The sequence below is a fragment of the Lepidochelys kempii genome, chromosome 24 (genome assembly GCF_965140285.1).
Source record: "Lepidochelys kempii isolate rLepKem1 chromosome 24, rLepKem1.hap1, whole genome shotgun sequence".
Classification (NCBI taxonomy): Eukaryota; Metazoa; Chordata; order Testudines; family Cheloniidae; genus Lepidochelys; species Lepidochelys kempii.
In genome coordinates this window covers 4,066,650-4,089,706 of record NC_136403.1, presented here as the reverse complement: position 1 = coordinate 4,089,706, position 23,057 = coordinate 4,066,650, and the positions used below count along the sequence as shown (strand labels likewise).

Here is a 23,057-nt window from a genome sequence, read left to right as displayed (position 1 = left end):
CCTCTGCACCCAGAGGCTGAGCCAAACAGAGTTACAGCCTAAGGTGGGGGACAACTGGGGCCACCCAGCCCTCCCCCCCTATTTAGCCAGGGGGGGGGGGGAGGTGGGGGAATTACTGCTATTTTGATTCAACTGTCTCAGCCTGTGCGACTTGGCTGTTTGCTCCAGCCCTTTCCATTCATTCCCTGCCGCCTAACACCCCCCCCCCCAAACAAAAAAAACCCCATGCCCCTGGTTGCCATCGCTGCGCTGGCTCCTCGGGGGCGCCTTTCCCCGAGCCTGCAGCTGGTCAGACTCTCCGCTCTGACTGTGTCTGGACAGCACCGAGGACAGCGGGGCCCGACTCGGGCTCTGCCGTAACCGACAGACCCGGTTCCGCGTGGGGCCCCGCTCACTGCCACAGGAGGGACGCATGCCCTGCAGCTCAGAAAGAAAGATGGCCCGGCTGGCATACAAAAGGGGTCAGGACGTCTTTATTGCCAGCCGGCCGGCAGGAGGGGCACACCCTGATTGCAAGGGGCCTGCAGCCACAGCTATCGCCTTGGGCTGGGCAGCCAGGCCTTTGCCGTCCAGACGTACGAAGACAACTGGGGACTCCAGGAGAGCGGGCCGCTCACCAGCCACATGGCGTTAGCGCTGGGGTCGCAGGCGGAGGCCGCTCGCTGCAGAGGTGCTAATACCAATAGGATTTCTTGGCTCGGCGCGTCTCCACGATGCCCTGCAGCTCCAGGATTTCTTCTTCGAATATTTTCAGGGACGGCTGATAGGTCCTGTCCAGCGCGTCATCCACCGAGGTGTCCTTTGGCCCATCTGCCGGGGAGAGGGGAGTACATTACAACCTCGATCTCAGCACCGTCTCCAGGAGGCTGTGGAGAACTGCCCCCCTTCCACCTGAGATCTGCACAGTACAGGCGGCTGTGGGGCAGAAGGGGGTTCGCTCCCACAGGGCCAGACCAGCTGTGAGGGAGGGAGCTCGAATGTAGCCCCGTTAGCCTTGAAGGGCCAGCTCTGGGAGGAGCCGAATTCTAGTTCGGCTCACATCTCAGGGGAATTGGACCGGGCCACGTCATGCCCAGGGCAAGAAGGAACGAGGCCGGCTCGACGCGCAGATCCTGGGGGGGCTTGCTGCCATTCTGAGCGGGTCCATGCTGGGCAGGGGAGAATCAGGCCCATCTCTTGGGACCTGGGATCACCATGGCACAAGCTCAAAAGCCATGTGGGTTTATACAGTCGCTTTCCAGATGGGAAACAAAGGTCAGTGGAAACAGGGCTAAAGAGACAAGTGTGACAAAACCCACTCCTGGCTTCCCCATGTCCGGAAAAGCCTTGGCCTCTCCCAACCTGGGCTCCTCACCCCAGCCCTCAGCTGTAAATGCAGTCAGTGCTCCAGGCTGTGGGGTGACTGACAGTACAAATAACTCCAGGAAACACTATCCCCTCCCTGGCCCAGCTGCAAAGCGGGCTCCACAGAACACTCTAAACCTCTGGGCCAGATTCTCTGCACCGTGCCCGCAGGAAAACCTCACCGGCACCCACTGAAAAGCCCCTTGGCACTGCGAAGCAGATTGCAAATTAGAGCAGCTCCGTGGCTGCTCTCACTTACACTGAGGTCTGCGCGGCTCCAGAACACAGAGCACGAAGGCGGCTTAGAGCCATCCACAGGGCTGGAGCAACTGAGAGGCAGGCCCTAAGAGTGCCACGTGCCACAGACACTGTCCCATTTCAGCCCTGTCCATCAGGCACCTTTCAGCAGTTCCCAACAGAAAGCAACGTCGGATCGCCCAGGGCCAGGCGGGAGAAGCCCCCGGCAAACCTGCTCACCTTTCCACTGCTCTGGGATGATGCCGTCCCGGCGCTGGTGGACAGGTGCAGGGATGATCCTGCCGGTTCGCAGAGACACCCTCACTCGCTCACCCTCTTCAGTGTAGCGCCACTCCACCTCGGTGGGCTTCCTAGGGGGGAAGGGCAGGGAGCGGTGGGATCAGACGATATCCTCGGGGGGGGGGGGGGGTTCATTGGTGTCTTTGGAAGTCTCTCTCTTGCTGCAGCACAGGGCCCCCGAGCACCTTGCAAGGCCATTGCAGTTAGCGCTGACCCAGCGGAAGGAGCACCCTTCCTCCCAACCCCTCCAGTGCAGTGTCCCCGACCACCATGCTGGGGCATTGGGCTCAGCATGGACTCCCTGGGGCACAGCACCCCCCTACTGAGCCCCAGCCCCCCACTGCCTCGGGCACAGCGCCCCCTCGCACCACACTGGGGTCAATTCTGCATTACCTATTGATTACTTGCCACTTCTGGCCCGACTCTTGGTTTCCCTTATTACCCTTTGCCTCACAGGAGCACCTAGCAGCCCGAGTCATTGACCAGCACCCCCCCAGTGCCAGATGCTGTACAGACACAGAACAAAGAAAGGTCCTAGCCCAAAGACTTTGGACTCTAACCTAGAGTGTCTCCCATCCAAGTACTGGTCAGGCCTAGCACTGCTTAGCTAGACAGATCTGGTAGGTTCACGGCTGCGGGAAGTGCCTTAGGTGAGGGTTTAACACAGCACCAGCTTCCCTCGGGCAGCTGGAAGGATGCCAGTGTGCCCAGTCGAGCCCTGGGCCAGACCCCTGGAGCCCTGGGGCAGGATTACCTGTCCGTAGGGTCGACCAGGGCAACCTGTCGGAGCAGCAAGGGTGCCTCTCTGGCGATGTACGTCCCCGGGTAATCGGCGGTTTTCCCGATGTAACAGTAATGCTGGAAACGGAGAGCTGGGTTTCAAACCACCGCCTCTTCCTCACCCACTGGCCTCGCCCGGGGTCCCTCGGGCAAGGAGACCATCCCAGCCAGGGCAGTGGCTGAACTGGGTTGTGGCCTTTTACACTCTCACATGTCACTAGCACCAGTAACTATTTGGGGAGGTGGAGGGAGAAATAATACCACCATTCTGAAGCACATTACAAGCTGATTAAACCTCACAGCCCACCCATGTAGTACAGGTTATCCCTATCTTACAGATGGGGAAACTGAGGCACAGAGAGATTGACTTGCCCTAGGGTTTGGAACAGGCTCACTGCACAGTCATTCTCTGGGTTCCTTGGGCACCACACACCAGAGACTCAGAACTACCTGAGCAGCAATGGGGATAGAACTCAGATCTTCCTGCACTGAGATCCCAGCTGCCTGAGCCAAAGGAGAATCCCCACTGGCAGTATAGGACGTATGACACACGGCAGAGCAGTTCTGATTCCAGCTGGCCAACACATGGGAGATTGAGGCTTTCCCCCCATTCTTCCCTTACCGTATTCAAACCTTCCACAAAGACCCAGTTGCGAGCTCGGATGACCTGGTTCACCATTCCTTGCTTCCCGGCATCCTTCCCAATTAATATCTCCACCTGAAACCCAAGAAGTCCCCGTTAGAACTCCATCCGGGAGCCCGCGGCCCGGGGCACAGAAACTCAGAGACGCCCCATGCTAGACAATCCCGAAGGGGGACTACTTATGCCTGGGGCCCACCGTGTCTCCACGGAACACCTTCCAGTCCTCCTTGCTGATGGGCTCCACAAACACCTTCTTGCGTCTCCGCCCGGGGGGGTTGTTGGCCTTGGCCGCGGCCGTCCAGGGCCGGTAGACGCCGTGGCGATAGTCCGGAGGCAGCTTCACCCTGGCCGCCATGGCCAGCAGGGCGGTCAGACGCATGGTCCCGCTCGGCGAGGGCGGTCACGGGTCACCAGATCCAGCCGAGGGCAGGCCTAAGGTCACAAAGCAAATCAGCAGCTGAGCGAGGAAACAGAACCCAGGTGTCCTATCGCCCGGTCTCGTCCCCCTCCCCACAATTCCCAAACCCACAAAGCCCCAGTCCCCTCCCAGAGCCAGGGAAAGAAACCAGGAGTCCAGGCTGGTCTACGCACAGCAACAGAGCACAAGGGGAAGATTTTAAGGGAGGCACCAGCAGGGAGCTAGCTTTACCCAGGGGGTTTCAAGCCTGCTCAGGTCCCCATTCCCAGTAGCCCTGCTTCCTGCAGCACCTACCCCCCCAGCATCCCACGGCATCCCCCCTTCTCCCCTAGACACTGCCCCACGACCCCTGCATACAAGCCGAGCAACCCAGCCCCCCTTCTCACCTTGGTCTTCTGCAACTGCTGCCAGGCCCCTGCAGCAGCAGTTTGCAGCTGCATTACACCATGCACGTGAGCCTTCAGAGGAGGAGCACTGCACCCTGGGACTGGGAGACCCAATCGCAATGCATCCTGGGATTTGCTGTCATAGTTGCTCTGCAGCATCGCACTCTGGGACTTGTAGTCCTATCCCTGGGTCTTGCGGCATTTCTGGGTGTTTGCAGTCCCGCCCTCCGGCCTCTGCCCGTTTGCGTTGCATTCTGGGCTTCGGGTCGCCTTCTCCTCCCAACATCGATCTTGTTGCATTGCATTCTGGGTTTTGCAGCTCCTTCTCGCCTTTGCATTGCATTGCATTCTGGGTTTTGCAGCTCCTTCCCTCTCCCCCATTGCATTGCATTCTGGGTTTTGCAGCCCCTCTCCCGTCCTGTTGCATGGCATTATGGGTATTGCAACTGCGCCCCTCGGTCTTTGTCCTGGTGCCTTGCATTCTGGGTGTGGCAGTACCATCCACTCAGCTGCATTGCAGTGTTGTGTGGGATTGGTAGAGTCCTATCTTGGTGCCCTGCTTTCTGGCCCTCTGGGGGCTGGAGCTGTGCTCGCTCACCCAGTGCAGAAAGGACATGTTGCATATCAGAAGCATGTTACACATGTGTGCGCTGGTGTAGATGGACGGGGGGAAGGGAGGTCACTTTCCATAGGGGCTCAGACAGTCACTAGATAGGGAGCTAAGGAAACAGACACAAAGAGAGCTGGGGGGGGACAGACAAGCAACCTCTAGCAACCCCATACCAAGTGCATGGATGTAGAATCATAGAATCATACCCCACTAAGGAATGGGCAACAACAGATATCCTCAGGGAATGGAGAGCTCAGTGGTTTGAACATTGCCCTGCTAAACCCAGGGTTGTGAGTTCAATCCTTGAGGGGGCCATTTAGGGATCTGGGGCAAATATTGGGGATTGGTAGGGGGTGGGACTAAGTGAGCTCCTGAGGTCCCTTCCAACCCTGAGATTCCATGATGCCCACACACACAGAGCAGAGGTGAAAAAAACAGGGCTATGAAAACAACTGTCAATTTTTGAACAGAATTTTTGACTTTTCAGCAAAAAAATTTTTTTTTTTTTTTTTTGGGAATACTGAAAATTTTTGGCTGGGAAGCAGAACACTTAAGTTTTCCGGTGTTCGTCTTTTCGACATAAAATCAAAGTTTTAGACACTTTCTGCAAAAGAAAAAGTGGCTCAGTAAACTCCTTCCAATCCCCCCCCCCCCCCAATTTTCCATTAGTTTTTTGATGGAGACTGGTTGACCAGCCCCACCAGCAAACCTTTCGCTCGACACAGCCCTGATCTATTTTGTCCCCTTTGCACAGATCACCACATCATGGAAACGTCACGCTGGAAGGGACCGCAAGAAGTCACCAAGTCCATCCCCTGTGCCCAGTAAACCTAGCCCAGCCCTGACAGGGGTTTGTCCAGCCTGTTCTGAAAAATCTCCAGTGAAGGGATCCCACGACCTTCCTCAGATGTATGTTCCAGAGCTTAACTACCCTTACAGTTAGAAAGTGCTTCCCAATATCAAACCTAAATCTCCCTTGCTGGACAGGGTTTGGTTCATTTTATACATCAGCAGCTTTTGCCAGAGCCATCGTTTCAGAACATAGTTTCTATATACGTCACGCGTGACCAATCTATAAAACCCATTCCATGTCACTAGCTCTCGAGTGCTCTAGAGCAGGGACTGTCTTTTCATATGTGCCTGTCCAGCACATTGCACAACTGGGCCCTGCTTTCTGCCTGGGGCCTCTGGTGGGCGTGCTCGAATCGTACAACATTGATTTTTGTTCCATGCAGACCACCTTGCTGCGCTCTGCAGCCACCCCCTGGAGCACATGGTTGCCTGGCACTGTAGTAGCCACAGCCCGGCCACTTTCCATTCTGGTCATTACTGTACATCGCTACGGGAGATGTGACTGCGCCATATGCTGGGAGCCTTAGGAATCAAGCCCAAAAGTCCATCTAGCCCAGTGTCCTGTCTTCTGACAGTGGCCAATGCCAGGTTCCCCAGAGGGACAGAACAGGTAATCATCAAGTGATCCATCCCCTGTCGCCCATTCCCAGCTACTGGCAAATAGCCATTGATGGACCGATCCTACATGAAGTTATCTAGTTCTCTTTTGAACCCTGTTCTAGTCTTGGCCTTCACAACATCCTCTGGCAAAGAGTTCCACAGGTTGTCGGTGCGTTGACTGAAGAAATACTTCTTTTTGTTTTAAACCTGCTGCCTATTAATTTCATTGGGTGACCCCGAGTTCTTGTGTTAGAAGGAATAAACAACACTTCCTTCTTTACTTTCTCCACACCAGTCATGATTTTATAGACCTCTATCATATCCTGCCCGTCTCTTTTCCAAGCTGAAAAGTCCCAGTCTTATTAATCTCTCCTCATACGGAAGCTGTTCCATACCCCTAATAATTTTTGTTGCCCTTTTCTGAACCTTTTCCAATCCAATTTAATTTTTTGAGATTCGGCCACCACGTCTGCACGCAGTATTCAAGATGTGGGCGTACCATGGATTAATATATTTTCTGCCCCTTTCTTAATGAGTCCCAACGTTCTGTTCGCTTTTTTGACTGCCGCTGCACAGTGAGTGGCTGTTTTTAGAGAGGTATCTGCAATGACTCCAAGATCTCTTTCTTGAGTGGTAACAGCTAATTTAGACCCCATCATTTCGTATGTATAGTTGGGATGATATTTTTCAATGTGCATTACTTTGCACTTATCAACACTGAATTTCATCTGCCATTTTGCTGCCCAGTCACCCACTTCTGAGAGATCCCTTTGTAGCTCTTCGCAGTCTGCCTGGGTCTTAACTATCTTGGGTAGTTTTGTATCATCTGCAAATTTTGCCACCTCACCGTTTACCCCTTTTTCCAGACCGTTTAGGAATATGTGGAACAGGACTGGGCCCAGTACAGACCCCTGGGGGACACCACTATTTACCCCTCTCCATTCTGAAAACTGACCATTTAGTCCTGCCCTTTGTTTCCTATCTTTTAACCAGTTACTGATGCATGAAAGGACCTTCCCTCTTCTCCCATGGCAGCTTCCTTTGCTGAAGAGCCTTTGCAGAGCCATCTTCCCAAAGGCTTTCTGACCTCATCTGCCCGCAACAGATGCAAGCAAGCACCAGGGAGGATTGCACATGCTCAGAAGAGGCGCCAGGGGCATGCTGGGATGTGTAGTTTGCTGGAAGCTCTTGGCAATGCTCCAGCTCGTCTCCATTTTCTATGGTGCCCCTGGGCTTTGCACGGCCCCGTGGGCTGAGACCTCTCCTCTGCAGGCGGATGTGCTTGTACCTCAGGGCACGTTCTCTTAAGCAGAGAGGTGGCACTTCCAAGGCCTCCAGCTCCCCCTGTCTGCTGTAGCTCAAACTCTGGGGCAGGGAGGGGGACCTGCAGGCGCAAGCCTGGATATTTCTTAGCAGCATCGCTGTGCTTGGGGCGTTTCACAGAGAAGGTGGCCCAGGCCCACGTCCCCCTGCAGCGTAGAATCTAAGCCCATCCAGTTTGTAGGCACCGTGCCCCAGGTAACAGGGGCAGGAAAGTGGGGGTGATCGTCCTGGTCTTATGATGCATTACTTGCACTGTGGTGGCAGCCAGAGGCCCTGACTGAGATTGTGGCCCCATTGTGCCCCGACACGGGCAGCGAGATTTAGAGAGAGATTAAATGACTTGCCCACAGCGGTACCAGGCGTTGAAAGCCGCTCTCCTGCGTGCCAGGCAAGTGCCTTAGCCGTAACCCCCGCCCCTGCAGCCGGCTTTTCACCTCGCTCTCAAAGTGGCTCACAAAAGAGGGCTAAAAGTCACCCTCCCCCTTTACAGATGGGAAAACCAAGGCACAGAGTGGGGAAAGCAATTTGCCCAAGAGGACAGAGTGAATCGAGGGGAGTAGGTAGGTCGCTGTCACAGGCAGGCGTAGCCCATGCGGCAGGGTGCTAATCTGGGATTTGGAAGACTCAGATCAGACACACACAGCGTGTGTGTCCTTGAAGTTACTTAAGCCCAGATTTGCTAAAAAGGTAACTAAGACCCACCAACCTATTAGAATTCTTTGAGGGTGTTAATAAGCATGTGGACCAGGGGGATCCCGTGGATAGAGTGGACTTGGACTTTCAGAAAGCCTTTGACAAGATCCCTCACCAAAGGCTCTTCAGCAAAGGAAGCTGTCATGGGAGAAGAGGGAAGGTCCTCTCCTGGCTCAGTGACTGGTTAAAAGATAGGAAACAAAAGGCAGGAATAAATGGTCAGTTTTCACAATGGAGAGAGTTAAAAAGAGGGGGGGGCCCGCCCAAGGGTCTGTACTGGGACCAGTGCTGTTCAACATATTCATAAATGAATTTGAAAAGGGGGTAAACAGAGAGGTGGCAAAGCTTGCAGACTATACCAAATGACTCAGGGTAGTTAAGTCCAAAGCAGACTGCAAAGAGCTACAAAGAGATCTCATGAAACCGGGTGACATACTGGCAGATGTAATTCCAGGCTGCGAAGTAATGCACATTGCAATGTATCCTTCTAACTGTGCACACAAAATGAAGGGGTCTAAATTAGCGGCTACTGCTCAAGACAGAGCTCTTGGAGTCACCGTGGACAGTTCTCTGAAAACATCCACTCAAGGCACAGCGGCCGGCAAAATAGCCGACAGAATGGTAGGAACGATTAGGGAAAAGGGATAGAAAATAAGACAAAAAGTCTGTTCTCAGGTAGCTGCCTACATTTCTTTAAAAATCTGGTTCTGAGCCTCTTTGGCCTTCAGATCCCCATCTGCACAAGGGGGAATACCAGCACTGCCCTGCTTCACCAGGGGTTGTGAGGATCAATACATTAAAGATTGCGAGGTGCTAATTAATGGAAGCCAGCTAAATCACTTGGATCAGAGAGTAGGTAGACACCATAGGGAAGCCGTAGGCAGAGAAGTTCGTACTATGGCCCACTGAAAGTCAAAGCCACGGAGCCTCAAAACAACCAACAATAAACAGCCACTCATAATAATCAACATTTTTATTGTCCTAGAGAATTGAAATAGTCTACATTTTTCTGTGTTTTTTTTATTCTCTGTACTATTCCAAAGCTAAATTCAACAATAGTGTTCATCACAGCCTCAGAAAGAACCAAGGCAGGGTTGTTTGTCTTTTATTTTCCTCCGTATGTTACAAATCGGAATACGATTACAGCACAGAGAGAAAGACGGGAGAGCGAGACAGAGAAAAAGAGGAGACACCTGGGCTCAGGGACAGGTAGAAACACGAGTTTAAAAATAAGCCAGACTACCAAAAAAAAAAAAAAAATCATTCGCTAAACCAATTACTTTTCCAGCTATTCATCATGGTTTCATATTTAAGAACTTTTTTTTAATATATATATATATTTTTTTGGTAAAAATGCCATCCTATTTTATTTTTTCCTTTTTAAAAAATATTTTGATAAATATTCCCCAGAATCCTTTTTGAATTTCCTTTCGGATCCGTGACCACAAGCCACGCTGGGGAAAAAAAAAAAAAGAAAAGAACCAACCTTCCATGCGTATCTCCACAACGGGTGCTGAATGAATGCGTCTTACATCCCCCTGGAGACCTGGACTCAGGTCGCCACTTGGACCACAAGTGAGTTCTAGTTCCCGTTATTTTATAGGCACGTTCCCTGGGCTCAAACTGGCGGCCCCTGAGTTAGCGCTCTGATTCTCAGTCATGCTCAGGTTGGCCGTTTGGAGCCTTAATATAGGTGGAACTGGCTCTCTGAGAATCCCACACCAGGGCGGGGAGTTGGTGTAAGGCGGCAGATCAGGTATGTGACCAAAGCATACCGTGCACTGGCTAGTCTCTGCTTCCCAGGGCCCTTTAAGGGACATGGGGAGCAGAGCATAAGTTAGAGCACCCCCAAGGCTGCTCTAATTTACAACTGCAGGCTGGGCAGGGTTTCTGCACGCCCATGGATCACAGGAGGCCTGATTTACCATTGCCCTGTGCCTTCTGCGGTATGCTTTGGTATTGATTCACAGCCACTGGTGTATGTAAGCACACAAGGTGCTGGGTGAAGGGTAATCGGGGCTAGAGACCATAAAGAAGCTCTAAAGCAACTCTCCCCCACCATCCCAAACACAACCCCTGCTCCGAACACAGGAACAGAGCAATCAAGAATCAAGCCAGTGTCTTCCTCTGAGATTTCAGCCCTAGACTTGGTCTCTGGCTACCCCACTTAGGAGTCCGGCAGAGACCCTGAGGGCACTAAGACTGTCATGCTTTGAGGTGCGCCCCCTGTCTGGTGAGGGCTGGAAGCGCCACAGAGGCAGCACACCCCCAGTTCCTTGTGGGTGGACACCCCCATTCCTGTCTTCGCTTCCTGGGATGGTGGGTCTGGGAGCCCTGGAGGAGCAGCACACACAGCTTCTAGCAAAGGGAGCACCCCCAAAATGGCAGCATTGATGGGTTCCCCTTGGCCAACAGGAGCTGCTGGAATGTGGGGCTTTTGGAGAAAGGGGGTCTCCTTTAAGGGAGACTCCTCCTCACACAGATGTCTCCTAGAAAGACTCTGCCCAACAATAGCCCACCTCCTGCCGTTGCCCAGCAGAATGCTCAAATGCACCTCCCAAAAAAGTCCTGCAAAATCAGAGGGACAATCTTCCAGCTGTCTCTGTGGAACAGCAGCTGCCCTGCTAGTTCCTGGCACTGAGATCTGCGAACGCCTGGTACTCAGCTCTCCACCGGCCTGCCCGCTGGACAATCCTTGACACCAGAGCAAAGCAAGTGGGTGGCATCAGTATCATTTTGCACCCGTGTAAACGGCTGCACAGGGCGCTGGACAACCAGGCCCATTAGACAGGCAAAAAAACTGGGCTAGAGGCAATGCACAGTCCGCCCCTGTTGCCATTCATGTCAAACGGAAAAACCTGCGGCTGAAATCAAGGCTGAAATCCAGAGCTCAAATAACCCAAAACCACCCTGCTGGGAGACCTCCTGATCTGTGACCATGCAGGATCTACATGGAACCCCAGGCCCTGTGGCTGCCTAGCCACGCCTAGATTCGGAATGAAAACTACTTTCAACCCAGAGCTTTGTTCCGCCTCTGGGCAACAGTCAGCAGCAACGTGCCAGCAAATCAGCGCTTTATATCCTCCAAGGTTTTGCTACTTTGTCCTTCCACGTGATGGTCAAGAATATAGCTGGTGACGGGTGGGAGGGCCAGTAAGGAGGGGACATTTTTCCCCCTATTGCCTCAAAAAAAAAAGTAATGTTTTTGAATTTTTTCAACTATAGAAATTTTCCCCGTTTTTTAAAATACATTTGGTCAACATTTAAATCTTTGTCAAAATGGCAGCAAAAGTTTCACAAGTCAGGCAAGAATTGTGTCAAAATTTCATCATTCCAACAAGAATTGTGTCGCAATTTTAAACTCCTGCAGGAATTCTGACCAGCTCTGGTCACGAAAGTTTCAGAAATATCACGTGGGTGGCAGCCAGCTGTATCAAAGCCCTCATCTCATTGAGCAACTCTTTGGGTGTATCCTTTGCTTCCCTTAAAAGATTGAACCAGACTGGCAAACCCAGGCGTCCGAGTTCTAGGAAGGTCGCTAACTGCACCCTGATGTCCATTGGGTGGGTTTGGGGGGGGGGGGGGGGTTGGTAAAATCTTCAATTTTTTTCCTCCACTGAAATTTTCAATCAGCTCTAAATAGCTGCTTGAAATACAGGTAAAATTGCATGCAATTAGTCAGCATTTTCCTAATTTTTTTCCCCTCCTGGTTGATAAATTCTGGCAATCTTGTGCCCGTCAGCAGTGTAAGAAAACACCCAGATAAAACAGGTTTCAGAATAACAGCCATGTTAATCTGTATTCGCAAAAAGAAAAGGAGTACTTGTGGCACCTTAGAGACTAACTAATGCTCAAATAAATTGGTTAGTCTCTAAGGTGCCACAAATATTCCTTTTCTTTTTCCAGATAAAACACAGCAACATGCAGAAATCTGTCTAGCCCAACTGGCCACAATATCACCGATCAGACCAAACCAGGACTAGCAGCAATCACAGATCTCCGCTAATTCCAAACCATCACGTGGAGGCTAGAGGCGTTAAAACACTTTAGCGATTCAGTTAAAAACAATAATTAAAAAAAAACCTATTGAAATAAAGTAAGAGATGTTCCTATAGCAGAGTGCACACTTCATGGATTTCTGTGAGTTCACTCATTACCTCCCCCAATAGGAAGAGAGGGCAGAGTGTGCAGCAAATCAAGGGATTTCTGATCAGCTGAACAATTTGGGGGCAAGAGTTTGTGAGCTGTTGTCAAAAGAGTTCAGATCTGCTTGTAGCTTCCGCTGAAATCTCCAGAATGGCACCAGGGACACAGACTGTCCGGATTCTTGGGATCACAGACAGGATGGAAACAGCGGATAAAACTTGTAGGCATATAGGGCAATCCTCACCACTGCCTTTGAAATTCTGAAAATGAATTTAGTGCTGGGTGAAAGGGACAGCCTTGTGACTGGAGGGACAGCCCTTGGCCTCTTGATTCATAAGCTTGGGCCGCACACATCACTCCACAACGCTTCCCCAGAGGGAAGAGTGGCTCACTCGGGCATTGGCTTCTCTGGCAGTCTCAGCAATTTAGGGGCAAATGGTGACGGTTTTCAGACACATCTGCCCACTGGTCCAAGAGCAGTCAATCATCACATGAAGGCCACAAAACGGCGCAACCGTCGTCCATTGCACTGCATTCAAAATGGGGCCCCAGAGACAAAGAACTTCACAGCCTACCAGTAATCTCCTGTCTGAGTCTGAAAGTTTTTTCCATCAAAACTGGGTTTTGTCGGAAAATTGGGTTTGCGACTAAATGAAATATTTTAAAAAAATTTTGTTTTGCCGCAGAAATTTTGAATGTTTGGTTTTTTTTGGCTGAAAAACCAAATGCGCAAAAACTGATATATGTTGATTTGGAAATGCTGCCACAGTGCATCATGGGAATCTCCCAAGATGCACCATGGCCAGGGGCTCCCAGGATGAACTGGTTCTTCTCTCCAAGAAGGGAAACTCTGGTGCATCATGGGAGATGTACTCTGTCCAGGGAATCTGACCTGAACTACAACTCCCATGAGCCACTGCAACAGCATTTCCCAGTTGACTTTTTTTAGTTTTTGGCCAAATGTTTTTTGTATTGAAATTCCTGCCAAAAAAATCTACATTTTCCATGGAGGTTAAAAAAAAAAAATTAAAATTCAGCCAACTCTATCCCCGAGCCATCCAATCCCATCCTGCGCCAGCTCAGCCAATCAACCCGCTGAAAGATGACCTGGTAAGACGGAGGTGCACTTCCTGTAGTCAGCCTAGGACGGCAGCAAGGCTGGCGTCTTATGATGTTTTGAGAAAGTGGGCACCAACTGCAGAGCATCGCTTGCCACCGAGTTTGGGGGGAGACCTTGCAAGGAACACGACCTATCTAAGCCTGTCTGATGGACAGCGGCTATGGAAAACAGCAGCTGGGGCAAAGCGGGACATCACGCCCCTAGTCCTGTTTAAAGGGACTCGTGCCCATTAACAACGCAGGACGCATAAACCAATGGTGAATCCCATTTATGGAGCAGGGAATGCACAGTTAGGTCAGGGATCTCTGTGGTGCATCCTCACAAGAGCAAGATTCCCAAATCTGATTGGTGCATCTCCCTCTGCTATTGCTCTTCTGGGACTCAGAACTGGAAACAGACCAATGGGCCACGATTCACATTTACACGAAGGCCCTCTGACATTGCTCTGGCCACGCAAAAGGTCCTTTGTGCGCACTTTAAGGCCCTTTTAACGTGGCACATGCAGCATCAAGGGGCCTTCGTGTAAATGAGAATAAGGCCCAGTTCATCTAAATTTCATCAAAGAAACCCCTCAAAAACAAAACGGAACTATCCAGCAATTCTTGAAGGAGACAGACTCCAACTCTGCCCCTCCTCCCCGGAGATCACCTGACTTTAAACCCTCGTGCAAGCACCACTGAAGAGAAAGCAAGTTGTAGGAAGTGATAGGAAACATTTTAAAAAGGCATGAATCGCTTTTATTTCAAATCAACTGATCAGCGCCCCCTAGAAATCACTATTACAAGCATGCGCCCTGCTACGGGTGGGCGAAGGGGAGGGAGGGAGGGGGGAGAGACGGGATGGTTCGTGTTACTGGTTTCTTTTTATTTCTTTTTTTCCCGAATTGCAGACACGATGAGCCGATGAGGAACGAAACTGTTTAGCACCCAGGGAACCCAGCGGGAAAGGAACAGCCCAGACGATCAGCTCAGCTTGGGAAGGCCGGCCAGCTACAGACTGCGGGAGTGGAGAAGGAACAGGGAAGAACATTAGGGGCGATGAACGTTACGGTGACAGCAATCAGGATCGGGGCCACGTGGCGGAGGATAATGGGGCGGGAGAGGGGCCGTGCACCTGCAATCAGATCCCGCCTGGAGCTCTCCCATCCAAGGATTAACCAAGCCTGGCCCGTTTAACCCCAGCAGAAGGGCTGAAGCGTTGTGACGCTTCCCATCCTCCCCCGTTTCTTACGTCCCCTTCCCCCTGAAACGGACAGGCAAAGTCCTGCTAATTTCCACGTGACCTGCACCAGACCCTTAGGGCCTGATGCCGTGATGGGAACCTAGCCTCCCGCTTCTGTAGGGGTGACATGCCAGACCCCACCCTCCTCCAGTCCCTACCTCTCCTTGTGATCTCTGATTTCCTCCATGGCAGCTTTCTCCTTCCCCTCTGGCTTGGCCTCTCTCGCGTCCGGGACTCCAGCGGGGTCACTGTTCTTCTCCTTCTCCCCTTCGGGGGGGCTGGGCTTCTGTTTCTCTCCCTCCTTGGGGGCGTCTTCGTTCTCTACTTTCTTCTCCGCTTCCTGGCCCTCCGCCTCTTTGGCGCGTTTAGGGGAGTCCTGCCAATGGGAAGGGGTCAACTGGGACCGACGACGGGGCCACCCCCTCCCTGCCCGGGTGTTGAGAGAGGTCCGGAGCTGGCTAATGCTCCTCTGGGCTAGGCCCCTGCCTGCAGGCACAGATACCCCCACACAGTGGTGGTGGGCTTGGGGGGGGGTCCTCTGATCTTTTCTCAGAGCCCAGCCCCAATCCTCCAACCTCCATCTCAGGGACCAACCCTGTTCCCCAGTCTCAGGGACGGGCCCCGATCTTTATCCCTGGGCTCTGAGTTCCAGACAGCACTGTCACCATGCCCTGGTCTGTCTCCGATCTACAGCCCACTCCGTCCCTGGGCAGCTCGCTGGGGGCCTCCCCCCGCTACCTCCAAGGCATCTTCCGCTTTCCTCTTGATCCCAGCCTTCTCGTTCTTCTCCTTGGTTTGCTCGTCGATCACCAGCTTGCCCTCTTCGTCACTGCTGCCCTCCGCGTTGCCTTTCTTCTCACCGTCGCCCTCCAGCTCCTGCTCGGGCTCAGCACCCTCTGGGCAGCTCTTCTTCTGGGTCGGCTGCAGGAGGATACAGGGATGGCAGGGGAAGGGAGGGAGGATAAACCGACCGACGGAGGAAGATGGAAGGGGGGACACAGTTATTGCAAGGTGGTAGGAAGACCGGTGCCCTGTCTCTGCCCCTCACTCCTGACAGCTGCTCCCCAGTGCCAGCTGCTATTCAAGGTCAGGGATGGTTCTACACAGCCTATTTCTTCCCCCACGACTCAAAAATTAACCATTTCTATTCCTGGCAAGCATCTTAACACGTACCCTTGGAGATGCACAGACCGGTCAGCCACCAGTCGTGGCCCAGCATCTCCCTCTCTGTGCCTCAGTTTCCCCCTTGCAGGGAAATAGGAATAGGAGGGGGTCTCCTACCCAGTGACCACCTCCTCTCCACAACTATGTTTCTATAGCACCTTGCTGCAGGTGGACTCCAAGCACTGTGCAGCCGTGGCCAAATGACACACAGAGAGCTGAAGCCACTTCTGGGGTGGAGTGTGACAACGGCTCGTGGGAGAGGAAGCAGAAAAGTTTAAATGGCAGGGGGCATTTAGGGAGGCAGGACTGAGTTTGCAGATTTTTGACCAGGTCTCGGGCAAGCACCTCCAACGCCTATGAAAAGATGGGTCTTGAATGACCATAAGTCCTTGCTTTTAGCCATCTTCCAGAATATGGCACCTCCCAGAAGCAAAGCAAAGCAAAGCACCCTCTGGGTTACTGCCTCCCAGAGAAGTGCTCCCCTCTGAATGCCCCAACCCCACTTGCCGAGTACCTAGACATTTCTTGGAGGTCTCCCATCCACAGCCCAGCCCTCGCTTAGCTAATAAGACCTGAGAGCATCGCAGCAGAGCTGCTGCAGGCTACCCAGAGAAATATTTTAGATGAGATTGCAAAGCAGAGCTGCTTTGATCCCAGCATGTTCTGCAGCCTGCGGAGAAAACCCACCCCCGAAACGTCAGTGCAGTGGGTTCACTCACTGATTCAAGTTATGAAAGACACACCCGGCTTGAAACCTGCACCTCCCCCCTTTGCACCTTAAGAAGCTTTTACTCTTGGCAGGGTAAAGAGGGCAGGCAGCATGAACCCATGGCTCAAGCATTGGACTAGGGCTCAAGGGATCTTGGTTATATTCCCAGATCTACCACTGGGGGATCTCAAGCAAATCCCCCCTGGCCTCAGTTTTCTTTCCCACACTTTGCTCGTGTGGTGTATTCAGACTGTGTTGGACATACTGCTCCTCCCACCTGATATCGGTTAAGAACATAAGAACGGCACTACTGGGTCAGACCAAGGGTCCGTCTAGCCCAGTGTCCTGTCTTCCGACAGTGGCCCGTGCCAGGTGCCCCAGAGGGAATGAACAGAACAGGGAATCAACACGTGATCCATCCCCTGTCGTCCACTCCCAGCTTCTGGGGTTGGGGTCTCCAGTACTGTCATAATGATCCTCATTAACGGACAATTAAAACAGATCAGTCCTGGAACTTGGAGCAGATCAAAGTTTTCCTATAGAGATTCCACCCCCCACTCCAAGGTGGCTTTTCGACAAAACCAAAAATCTTGTGAAAAACTTCCACTTTTGTCAACACAATAATCATCATAATATGGCTTGTCACTGAAAAACGGAAAGCCAACATTTTTCGATTTTAAACCAGAACATTTTCAGTTTGGGGGATTTTGGCTTTTCAACAGTTTTAGTCTAAAATTTTTCATCGGGGTTAGGGGAGGGGAGAGAAATAATTTCCCCGCTATCTTCATTTACCCCCACCCCGCCCCCCTACCCCATCTATAAGGGGCTGAAGGAATAAGGCTCTCGTTAACTTCAACCAACTTTGGATCAGGGCAGGAGGGATTGAGATTAGCTTTCCTGTCCTATCCCCATTTTACAGACAGAGAAACTGAGGCACAAAGAGGGGCAGTAACTCATTAAGATCACCCAGCAAACTGGGGCACAGCTGGGAATAGATTCCAGGAGTCCTGATTCCCAGCACCTCCTGCTCTAAACTTTCAACCCCACTCTCCTCCCAGAGCCAGGGACAGAATCCAGGAGTCCTGACTTCCAGCCCCATACTTACCCACAGGACTAAATTCCCTCTCTCCCTTGACGATTACCTTCTTTAGGAGAGCGGTATCTTGATCTCATGCCTGAAAAGATCACTGGGTTGGCGTCTCTTAACCCCTTCAAACTGCCCCTGCTCACCTTCCCCAAAACCCCGACTTAGTACGTAGGACCTGTCCCTCCAGTGCCTGGCCCCAGCAACTACAACAACCTGCGACTGGCGCACACGGGGACAAATCTCTACTTCGCTCCAGTGCAAGATGCTTGGGTTTTTGCTGGCAAAGGTCCTGGGTTCGATCCCTGCTGAAAGCCACAATGCCGGTTTGGATTTGGCCACAGCTTTCGTGTATAACAAAGGAGACCAGAGTGGAGTCGCTACGGGTGGAATTACCCTCTGGGCAAGGGATGCGCAGGCCTCTGCCTGAGGACGAGCTCTGCCCTACGTGAATCAGCCGGGGGCCAGCAGAGAGGTTTAATCGGCAGACACACCTGATACCCAGAGGCTTTGACGGTCGGGTTGTTCTCGATCTCCCACAAGCCTTCACTGAACCCTTTCCGTTTGTTGGGCTTCCCGAACTTCTCCTTGCACTCTTCGTAGGGGAAGAGGTCTTTGGGACCCAGGAACGCCCTGCATGGTGGAAAAGGGAAGAAGCAGTAATAACAGACCATGAGCAATACGCCTCCACTGCACTCCCTAGCTGAGGATCGCTAAGCAAGCGTGCCAGCCGCGACCTGTCTGGGAGGCAGGGTCCGATGGTGAAACTGAGGCACGAGGCATGGAAGTAACTTGGGGATTTCAAAGGCATCTGAGGGAGAGAAACACCCAACTCCTGCAGAAAGCCAGCTGGTGCCTTAGGACGTTCGTAAATCCCAGCTCTGATTTCCTGGACCTGCCTTATCGAAGTTTTTTTGTCGGTGAATTCAATGTTGGGGCTTAGGAAAAACAGCAGCCCTCCGTAGTTGCAACAGAACTCTGCATGGGGGGAGTGGGGTGTCTCTTGAAACGTCTCCATGATCCAGATCGTGGATGTTTCTACAGCTTCCCCTGCCCCCACCCGCCCAAATACAGCAAATCTGGATAAATTCCTAGCACCACAATGATCAAACCGTCCCCCCACAGTGGCATTAAATACGTTGATGTGACCCCACCCAGGGACGGAGCTGGAAAAGGCTGCTCCTTGGTTGGAGGCAGATAGGCAAACGCTGGTCAGGGGATATTAATATTTCTATTATTATTATTATTTGCATTGCAGTAGCTCCTAGGAGCCCTAGCCACAGACCAAGAGCCCATGGTGCTAGGTGCTGTACGAACACATGGTCCTTGCCCCAAGGAGCTTACAATGAGAATATCTTGGTCTATTTCGTTCATCTTATTTTTAGTGCCAGTCTGTCAGAGGAGGGAAGCTCCCCCCGACAGGGGACAGCTTTGGTTACACCACAGGTAAGGGGAAGGCGCCAACAGAAACCATTTTCTCTCTGCTGTCATTTCATGCTAGGCCTCCCCTCTTGTCTTGCTCCCATGCCCCTTCCTCATCACTATCTCCCCTCTGCCCTGAGGGGGACTGACCAGGAGGAAGACTGTCCCGGTGACGGACACATCTCATGTCACAAGCGCACGGCAGGGTCTTGCTGGAAAGAGACCGGGTGCCCTTTGATAGCTCTGCTGAGATTTGAACCCAAGACCCTACCCTTGGCCAACTCATGCATTTGCCTGAACACTGCTCACTTGATTCTGACGGACACCCGCATCTCGCTCCCCCAACATGCACACATTCCCCTGCCCTTAAACGCACGTGTGTTCCCCCACCCGCCCCCATTTTAAAATCTCACTCACGTTTCATGGGTCCCGAAGAAGAAGACTTGGTATTTATTGGAGGAGGATTTGACGGCGGATTCCGGCATCTCGTCGATCTGTTCAGGGGACACAAATCATGGGGTGAGAACAGCCCCTGTGCCGCAACCCAAAGCCATGCTAAACAGACCCAGCTCGCCCCCCGCAACTGTTCTCACCCAAGAGTTACACACAAAACTCAAGCCTGGTTTGTTTAGGTGCCAGTTCACCCCAATCTTTACACGGCGCATTCGAGCCTCAGCCGGGCACAACAATGCTCAGAGATGAATTGAGAACAAAGGCCAGGGAGCTCAGCAACCCCTGATCTCCAAAGTTCTCCAGGAAAGAAGATGGAAATATCTGGGACATGTGTTAGAGGCCAATTGAAAGCATCCCTCCATCCTTCAGCAAAGATCAATGTATGAGCTTTAACAAGCCAAATCTCCCATGTTTGTACAGCGCCTTGCTCTTCCAGAGCACCTTTCATTGGCAGATCTCAAAGTGCTTCACAAAGGAAGGTCAGTGTCGTTAACCCCATTTTAAAGATGGGGAAACCGAGGCTCAGAGCGGGGAAGTGACTTGCCCAAGGTCACCCAACAGACAGAGCCGGGATATAGAGATTGTGCAAAGAGTGGCCCAGGACAGACAGGCATGTGCAGCCTCGTGGATGCGCTAAGCGACGTCTCATGGCGTGGGCTTGGAAATGTTTCTCGGAAATGAATCATTTACTGACAGACACACACAAACACACAGGGAAAAAGCAAATAAGGTGTTTAAGACATAGTATCCAACTAGTTGCAGGGCTAGATGAGGAATGAAAACATTTATTTGCAAATTAAATTATTGACCAATTGGCAGGGGAGGTGCTGGAGGGGATGAGAATCTTAACGTAATACTGGCAGGGAATATTATTTTGCGTGCCCTGAGCCGAGGGCCAGGTTAGCAGAAAGGAGCTAGCCTCACCAGTCTGGTCTCGGGTCGCACACAGATCAGGGCATAGGCGGAGATCAGGGCCAGACATGGTTCATGCGGCACAGAGCTCCAGTCTAGATAAAGGAAGGATTTATTACCTCCACTTTACAGAATGGAAACTGAGGCACAGGGTAGAACCAGGGATTAAAGCCAGCTCTCCAGCCCAGTGCCTTCCCCACACACCCACCCTTTCTCCCAGGGGGCTCTTAACCAGGCTTCCTCTGCCCAGCATGAAGGGGGGATTTTACATCCTGAGGCCTGGGCTATATACACGAGCCATCCCAGAATGCACTGCCCCACCCACTGCTGGTGCTTCTTTGCATGCGTGTTGCTCAGGTGGCCTGTCCTTGCTGCGGCATCATGGGATAGCTACCCAGGGCTCCCCCTGCCCCCCCCCCCCACACACACGGCAGGGACTGGCTCTTGTTTTGTGCAGGCACCGATCCCGACTGAGCACCGGCGAAACATTACTGGAATTATTAACCATTTTCCCAGAATGCACAAGTCAGGTGTCATGGTTGGGACCAGTACAGCTGCACCCAGACAGGTGACTTGTGGCGGGGCTGGGACCCAAAGCGGCCCCGTCAGCACAACTTCCCCATGCGAGTCGTCCTCAGCCAGAGCAGTGCGAGGGTACGTTGTTGCACCCATAGCGTGGACGGGACCTGCACGCTGGTTTTATACCAACATTATTTATTAACTTGCTCTGTGGCCCATGGCACCAGGCGCTGTACAAACACAGAATAAAAGGACAGTCCCTGCCCCACAGCATTTCCAACCATTCTATGTCCCTGGGCACAGTGGATGGGGTAAATCTGGCCGGCAGCTATAACTTTGAAGCATAGCTCTGATCCCTGGGCGGGCAGTGGCCCCCAGCTTCACAGAACAGTCACCCTGCAGATATTAATATATTGACCCTTGCAAATAGGGGCATGATCCTCTTCCATCCTCGCACGGCCATTCAAGTGCAAAGCTGGGGGCCGAAACGCAACCAAACCCCCAAGGATCTGGCTTGGCGTGAACGTCTCCAGCAGGCAGGGAGTAGCAATGAAATACAGGCAGAGAACCCAGCAGGCATAGGCCGGGTGTGCAAATATCCTCCCTAGCGGTCATGAATATTTTACTCCAACTTCTGCTGGACATCACAAGCTCTCAGGCAGCCAGTTAACTCCTTGCTACTAAATTATTCCCGCCACAGAAATAGCCTCCCTCTTGCTAAAACCTTCCTTTTCCTGCTCTCCCCCACCCTGCTCCAAACCCAGCCTTTGCAACCGGTGACACCACAGGGCACGGCCCCGAAGACCGAGAGATGATTTAGGATTGGCTGTTTTCCTAGCCAACCGTAAGCTCTTGTCTAGACTGGCTCAGACATATTTAGCTCAGCAAATTTGCGGGCCCGCGCTAGGGCCGTGTGCTAAAAGGAATGTCGGTTTCAGAGAATCTGGGGACGGTTGTAACAAAGCAGAAAAAAAACACACCCACCCACAGTTCAGATCCAATCAGGGCAGGGCTGGGACGGGGAAGGGGAAATTTCCAACAATCAGAGTTGCTTTTTCCTCCCGTACAATTGAGTTGGGCCTGCTCAATTGAGTTGGGCCTGCTCGTATTTTCTGTCTTTTTATTCTCATGGGGGGGCATGATCTGAAACCATGGTTCTCAACCACGGGTACACGTACCCCTGGGGATACGCAGAGATCTTCCAGGGGGTACATCAACTCCTCTAGATCTTTGCCTAGTTTTACAAGGGGCTACATGAAAAGCCCTAGCGAAGTCAGTACCAACTAAAATTTCATACAGACAATGACTTCTTTAGACTGCTCTGTGTGCAATGCGCTGAAATGTAAGCATACTATTTATATTCCAGTTGATTTATTTTATTATTACATGGTAAAAATAAGGAAATCAGCTACTTCTCAGTAACAATGAGCTGTGACCCTGCTGTATTTTTAGGTCTGATTTTGTAAGCAAGTCGTTTTTAAGTGAGGTGAAACCTGGGGGTACGTAAGACAAATCAGACTCCTGAAAGGGGGACAGTCGTCTGGAAAGGTTGAGAGCCACTGCTGTGAAACATACATAGATCTCCAAAACAAGAACAGGAGTACTTGTGGCACCTTAGAGAACATCGTCCTACTGTATTTTCCACTGCATGCATCCGATGAAGTGAGCTGTAGCCCACGAAAGCTCATGCTCAAATAAATGGGTTAGTCTCTAAGGTGCCACAAGTCCTCCTGTTCTTTTTGCGGATACAGACTAACACGGCTGCTACTCTGAAACCATACATAGATCTGTGGGTTGGGAGGCTGGGGGGTGGAGGTAGACCAAGGATCCATGGACCTAGAGTGGCAGAGGGCCCACGGACTTGGTGTAACTCTAAAAACAGTGGAGTTGGCTCGCTGGGGTGGAGTCCATTAGCACGGAGGAGCCAGACAGAGCATGGGGTCTGCAGCAACCCACACCTCGCAACAAGCTTTGGAATTCTTCACCCAGCCCTCTACCCAGGTCCAGCTGCTGTAGGCAGGGAGCATCTTTTGGGTCTGTGTTTGCACAGTGTGTGGTACCAGGGAGCCCTGACCATGGCCCTAGCTGGTACTGCAATACACCCGGTTATTCCTCCATTTT

The 23,057-nt window shown here is 52.0% G+C and overlaps 2 protein-coding genes across 2 annotated transcripts in view; both read right to left on the bottom strand.

Annotated features, from left to right (window-relative positions):
* Positions 1-455: 455 nt before the first annotated feature.
* On the bottom strand, positions 456-4,218 carry MRPL24 (mitochondrial ribosomal protein L24). The gene is made up of 6 exons (XM_073323237.2): positions 4,109-4,218; positions 3,501-3,736; positions 3,284-3,379; positions 2,636-2,739; positions 1,822-1,952; positions 456-810 (listed from the first exon to the last, which is right to left on the bottom strand). The coding sequence occupies exons 2-6, from the start codon at positions 3,681-3,683 to the stop codon at positions 674-676; spliced, it is 651 nt and encodes a 216-aa protein (XP_073179338.2). The 5' UTR covers positions 3,684-3,736; positions 4,109-4,218; the 3' UTR covers positions 456-673.
* A 9,948-nt stretch (positions 4,219-14,166) lies between these two features.
* The window catches only part of HDGF (heparin binding growth factor), a 30,033-nt gene continuing 21,142 nt past the window's right edge, over positions 14,167-23,057 (bottom strand). Inside the window, exons 2-6 of the mRNA XM_073323236.2 lie at positions 19,470-19,546; positions 18,125-18,263; positions 15,412-15,594; positions 14,832-15,049; positions 14,167-14,448 (exon numbers count right to left, since the gene is read on the bottom strand). Coding sequence (XP_073179337.1) covers positions 14,442-14,448; positions 14,832-15,049; positions 15,412-15,594; positions 18,125-18,263; positions 19,470-19,546 — 624 coding nt within the window. The 3' untranslated portion in view covers positions 14,167-14,441. The remainder of the gene's footprint in view (positions 14,449-14,831; positions 15,050-15,411; positions 15,595-18,124; positions 18,264-19,469; positions 19,547-23,057) is intronic.